We start from the raw sequence: 5,193 nt of genomic DNA, 5'->3' as shown, positions 1-5,193 counted from the left end.
ATTAATTTCCACATCGCTAGCCAGACTATCAGTTGGAGTGTATTGATCTCATTGAAACGAATGCTTGGAATATTTCCAGTATGAATCATGTGAAGTAGAGCCTCTGAACGAGACAAAGAACATAGAACAATACAGCACAGAACAGGCCCTTTGGCCCACGATGTTGTGCCAAACATTTGTCCTAGCTTAAGCACCTATCCATGTACCTATCAAATTGCCGCTTGAAGGTCACCAATGATTCTGACTCTGCCACTCCCACAGGCAGCGCATTCCATGCCCCCACCACTCTCTGGGTAAAGAACCTACCCCTGACATCTCCCCTATACCTTCCACCCTTCACCTTAAATTTATGTCCCCTTGTAACACTCTGTTGTATCCGGGGAAAAAGTCTCTGTCTATCTATTCCCTGATCATCTTATAATCCTCTATCAAGTCACCCCTCTTCCTTCGCCTTTCCAATGAGAAAAGGCCTAGCACTCTCAACCTATCCTCGTACGACATATTCTCCATTCCAGGCAACATCCTGGAGACAAAGTAGGAAAGATGAATTTCGAGTAGTAGAAAGTTTTCACGACAGAAAGAGATCACTTCACCCATCGCATCTGTATCACGTGAAGACAGAGCCTTCCAGCGAACACCCACTTTATAGCATGTTGTCCATAATCGTGCAGGTGATAGCACTGTCAACATTCGGGAACATTGTGTAGGGTCTAACACATTATCAACATAGATATGATCTCCAATGCTGTAAATCCTGGCTTATGGGGAAAAAGTAGGGGCAGAACTGTATCAATACTCAAACAGTTGGACCAGCCCTGAGGAGCTAATAGGCCCATTTCTAAATGTTGTTCCTCAGGATATCTTGACTATTCTTGACTTAATATCATTGTAAACTGACATGAAAAAATGTAGACATGTTCCCCAGAAATGCTGACAGCAACATACCTTTATTCAGCCAAGTTCAGCAACATGAATTAAGAAAGTTTCAAAAAAACTTTCTTTTAACTGATTATTGACAACACGGATTTCACAAAGTGCAAAGTACAGAGGGGAAGGGTGGAGGGGTGGGGGTGGGCGATGTTCACTATTCCCTGATGTCTGGTTGCATTTGTGAGCAACAGATGAACCTGCGAACCAGATTCAGGATGGTACTGCAGGTATTTCAGCAGATACTATGTACACGGAATTCTCCCATAAATCAGCAATGACATGAACATTTATTTTTTATGGTGTTTGAAACTAAAATTGAACAATATGGTTGGAGAAGTTCCTTTCGTTTCTTTGAACTAGTAACAAGGGACGCTCTTTGTGCACCTGGGGTTGCAGGAGGATCTTTCACAGCAGAATGTGAGGGAATGGAATCATGTTGGAAATCCAGATAGACTGGAACTTGTTTCACTGGAGGGTGAGACGTCGGGCGGGAGGGGGGGGGGGGGGGGGGGGGGGTGACCTCATACAAGTTTATAAAGCCATGAGTGGAAAGGTGAATGGCTCTAATTGACATGATTCATACTGGAAATGTACGAAGCTTTCGTTTCAAAAATATCACATATCAATAAACTCCACCTGACCCTATGGCTAGCGATGTGGGAATTAATGGTCTAATTAATGGTGCCAGACGATGCCTGGGACAACATCACTTTATTCAACTAAAGTCAGCAATATACATTACCAACGTGAAAGGCAGAAACGATACTTTTACCCACTTCAGCCAGTTTCATCTGCAGTCAGACACAACTTAAAATTCAGACCATTGCACAGAAGATAGACGAGCACTCAACATTGGAAATGATTTTGTTTGATAAAAGAATCCATCGTAGACTTCCTCAGAGCAATTCGTGTCAACAAACTTGTTTTTTGTGTGTGTGTGGTAGCGCACGAAATGTTACTTTAATCTGATTGTTGTGAACCATTTGCACTTAAGAAGTTGTTTGAAAACGTCTATCATAGTAGATACGCGAGTAAATTTTACAAATCATTGATCAAAGGGGACAATCTTTTTTGGATTCGAGGAAGATCCATAGTGATATTTTGTAAATGTTTGGAGCTGGGATTGTTTTCAATTGGTGTACTTTCCCTATAGTGGGGGATTTCAACAATAGGGAACATGTTTTTCCAATGAGAGGCGAAAAATTTTAAACAGGATATCAGAGACAACCTTTTATACAGAGAATGGTTTGTGTGTGGGATGATTGGGTGGTGGATACTTACAACCTTTCGAAGACATTTGGATCACTAAATGAATATCAAATGTTTGGAAGGATATGGGCCAAGTACACACAGGTGGGATTAGTTTAGTTTGGGATTATGACTGGCATGGACTGGTTGGACCGAAGGGTCTGTAACCATGCTGTATCACTACATGACTCTATTACTGTTTATCAATTTTTCTCAATATTAAACAGTGCTGTAGTGATCCTTGAATGAACTGTTGATGTTAAGGTTGTGTCTGAGACTTTGCGAATATTTCCTTCAATGAGAGGAGTGACTAGTTCTCCAAGTTACACAACTGAAAATAAACGTTTCTCCAGTATTGTTGCTGAGTCGATTTGTTTCTGCGGAGGCGGTGGTTATGTTTTGCAGTTGGCTTTCCACCAACTGGTCAACAGTGAGACAAAATATCTCTGATCCACTACGGAAACTCCACCTGCTTCCAGTAAATGAAACTGGGAACTCAATGACCTTTTCTGCAGTCAGCTTAATTGCTGGCAACTATTGTATCGGGACGATTAAAGGGAAAATGAATCAACTAAAATAAAGTCCTACCAAACAAATTATATTTTCCCATTTACTCACAATGAATACATTTCACTTGGCATTTCTCCCTTTAAAAGGAAAGTCACTGAATACAGCATTCACTGTATGACTATCAGAAAACAGAACATTGAATGCAATGACGTTCTGGTTGGTTCAGTCTGTTTATTGTGTATCTTTAAAGCTCCTGCATATGAAGTTAATGGATCCAAAATCCCACATTGCAGTAACATTTGTTATCATCTCAAAGTAAATTAACAAAATTGAATTGGTTCAAACTCACATCACTTGTTACACCATTCTCTGATTCATGTATCTCATTAAAACTGAGTGGGCCCTTTATACATGGTTAACACTGGTGTAGTGTAACAGCGAATTTTTGCTGATTTTAATGAGTTAACTGCCCTGTCAGAGCTATCAGTGAGCAGAGAAATGTACTGTTTATAACCTACATTCGTGGTAATTATTACTGTAATACTCTCTAATTTAACAAAACATTCCTGATGTACCCAGACTGTTACAGGCAATGGTTTAGACATTGAGGATTTAAAAAAAAAAACTTATGGACTGTTTTGTTCTAGTTCATTAGACGCTCTTTCAAAAGTTTACCTCGGTGTTGTGTATCACTGCGGACTCACATTTTGTTTCTCAGGCACACAGCTTTCCTTTACTGTGCATTTTAGTGTCGGAGCAATTTGAAAAAAAAGATGCAGGGAGAGACATTCTGCAATGTAAGGAGGTGCTTCTAATCTCCGGGTCCAAACTGTTTAGTGACATACACTCACATTCTGAACATAATCACTTTAGACATGCTCTATATTAGGTTGCTGAAACTGAATTTAGAAACCCAGATTAGAAATGGTATGTTATTTTGTAATGTGAGAGAGACTTTGAGTGACAGCAAAAATAAAGTCATTCACTTTTTTGGCTAATAATATTATTGAAGTTCTTTTTAGCTTTATCTGCTTGTGGTGGCATGTAGGATTAAAGGGAATTAACTTCTAATTGAATATTCTAAGTATAATCACTTTGGACACGCTCTGTATTCAGTTGCCTAAATTGAATTTTGAAATGTTTAGTATGAATTACATGTTATTTTGAGTGCGACAGAGACTTGCAGTATCCAGGGAAGAAAAGCTCAACTGTTTTATTAGCTAGTTATATGTTTGAACTTTAATTTTAGTTTTATCCGCGTGTGAATGAATGTAGAAATAAAGGGAGCTAACTTCCAGTTGAATTTGTTTTTTTTTAAACAAAATACGTGCAACTATCATGTGAAACAGACCTGAAGCCACTCAAATTTACTTCCAAAAAGCTATTCAGCAAAACCACTATCCCAAGATGTGTATGTGTCCATGTGTAAGCAGAACCTCATGTAAAAACATGACCCCATGTGTTCGGGCTGTGCAAGCTGATACCAGGATCCAGTCTGAGCCTCCAGCAGGAAACCAACATGCGGAAGCTGTAAGCCTGCCCCTTCCGATGGCCATATAAATCCTGGGCACTGGACCGTAATTCAACACTCCTGGGTCGGATCTGTTTAGAAAGATCTTAGCAGAACCGCTTCCCACAAGTTATCAGAATGATTGTGTCGACACCTTTTCTCAGTTTGTTGCTGACTTTCTTATCATGTGAGTGTTTTTTGTTCAAGTCTCTCTTTGTGACTGTCTCAATGTTCGTCTACCGCAGGAATATAAAAGACTCAGCCATCATTTCATCAGCATTAATGCTCATGGTTTATTTGTTTTCTTTTTAAAGGTGTCCAGTCGGAGGTTGTTTTGACCCAGCCAGAGGCAGAGACTGGCCGTCCCGCAGGCAGCCTGAAACTGACCTGTAAAACCAGCGGCTTCAATCTTGGCAGCTACACCATGCACTGGGTCCGACAGGTTCCCGGACAGGGTCTGGAGTGGCTGCTGTACTACTATAATTCAAACAGCAATAACTATGCACCAGCGATTAAGGGTCGATTTACTGCGTCCAAAGACACTTCAAACAGCATTTTCGCGTTGGACATGGAGAACCTGAAGATCGAAGACACCGCCATCTATTACTGTGCAAGAGAGCTCATGGGTACAACTGGGTTGACACTGCAATTATGACCAATACAAAACCCTAGTCAGCCTCCATTGTTTCAAACTAGTCAGTGATTACTTCTACAAACCGTCTTAACTTGCAGAGCAGTATTAGTTCTGTGCGGTTTAATGCCAGTATCACTATTTAATTTGTAAAAGTGTTGGGTAATTATTGATACACCAGTTGGGGATTTTGAGAATCAGCTCATGTGTTACTCTGTGAAGTATAAAACAGTATTAACATTAATCAAGAATGTTCAGAATTCACTAGCGCAATTATGTGATGAAGATTTATCGTGACATTATTTTGTCTGTGGTTCTGAAAATTTAAAACGATGGCAGATTTTTGATTTGTTTTATACAGAGC

At 40.0% G+C, this 5,193-nt stretch overlaps 1 gene segment (V, D, J or C); it reads left to right on the top strand.

The window, feature by feature from the left end:
• Nucleotides 1-4,148: 4,148 nt before the first annotated feature.
• Nucleotides 4,149-4,853, top strand: LOC122552110. The segment is given in 2 exon segments: nucleotides 4,149-4,385; nucleotides 4,513-4,853. Coding segments are annotated over 2 exon segments (390 nt in total).
• The last annotated feature ends 340 nt before the right edge of the window (nucleotides 4,854-5,193 follow it).

This window comes from Chiloscyllium plagiosum, chromosome 8 (assembly GCF_004010195.1).
Source record: "Chiloscyllium plagiosum isolate BGI_BamShark_2017 chromosome 8, ASM401019v2, whole genome shotgun sequence".
NCBI classification, from domain to species: Eukaryota; Metazoa; Chordata; class Chondrichthyes; order Orectolobiformes; family Hemiscylliidae; genus Chiloscyllium; species Chiloscyllium plagiosum.
This window is presented reverse-complemented; position numbering and strand designations above follow the sequence as displayed.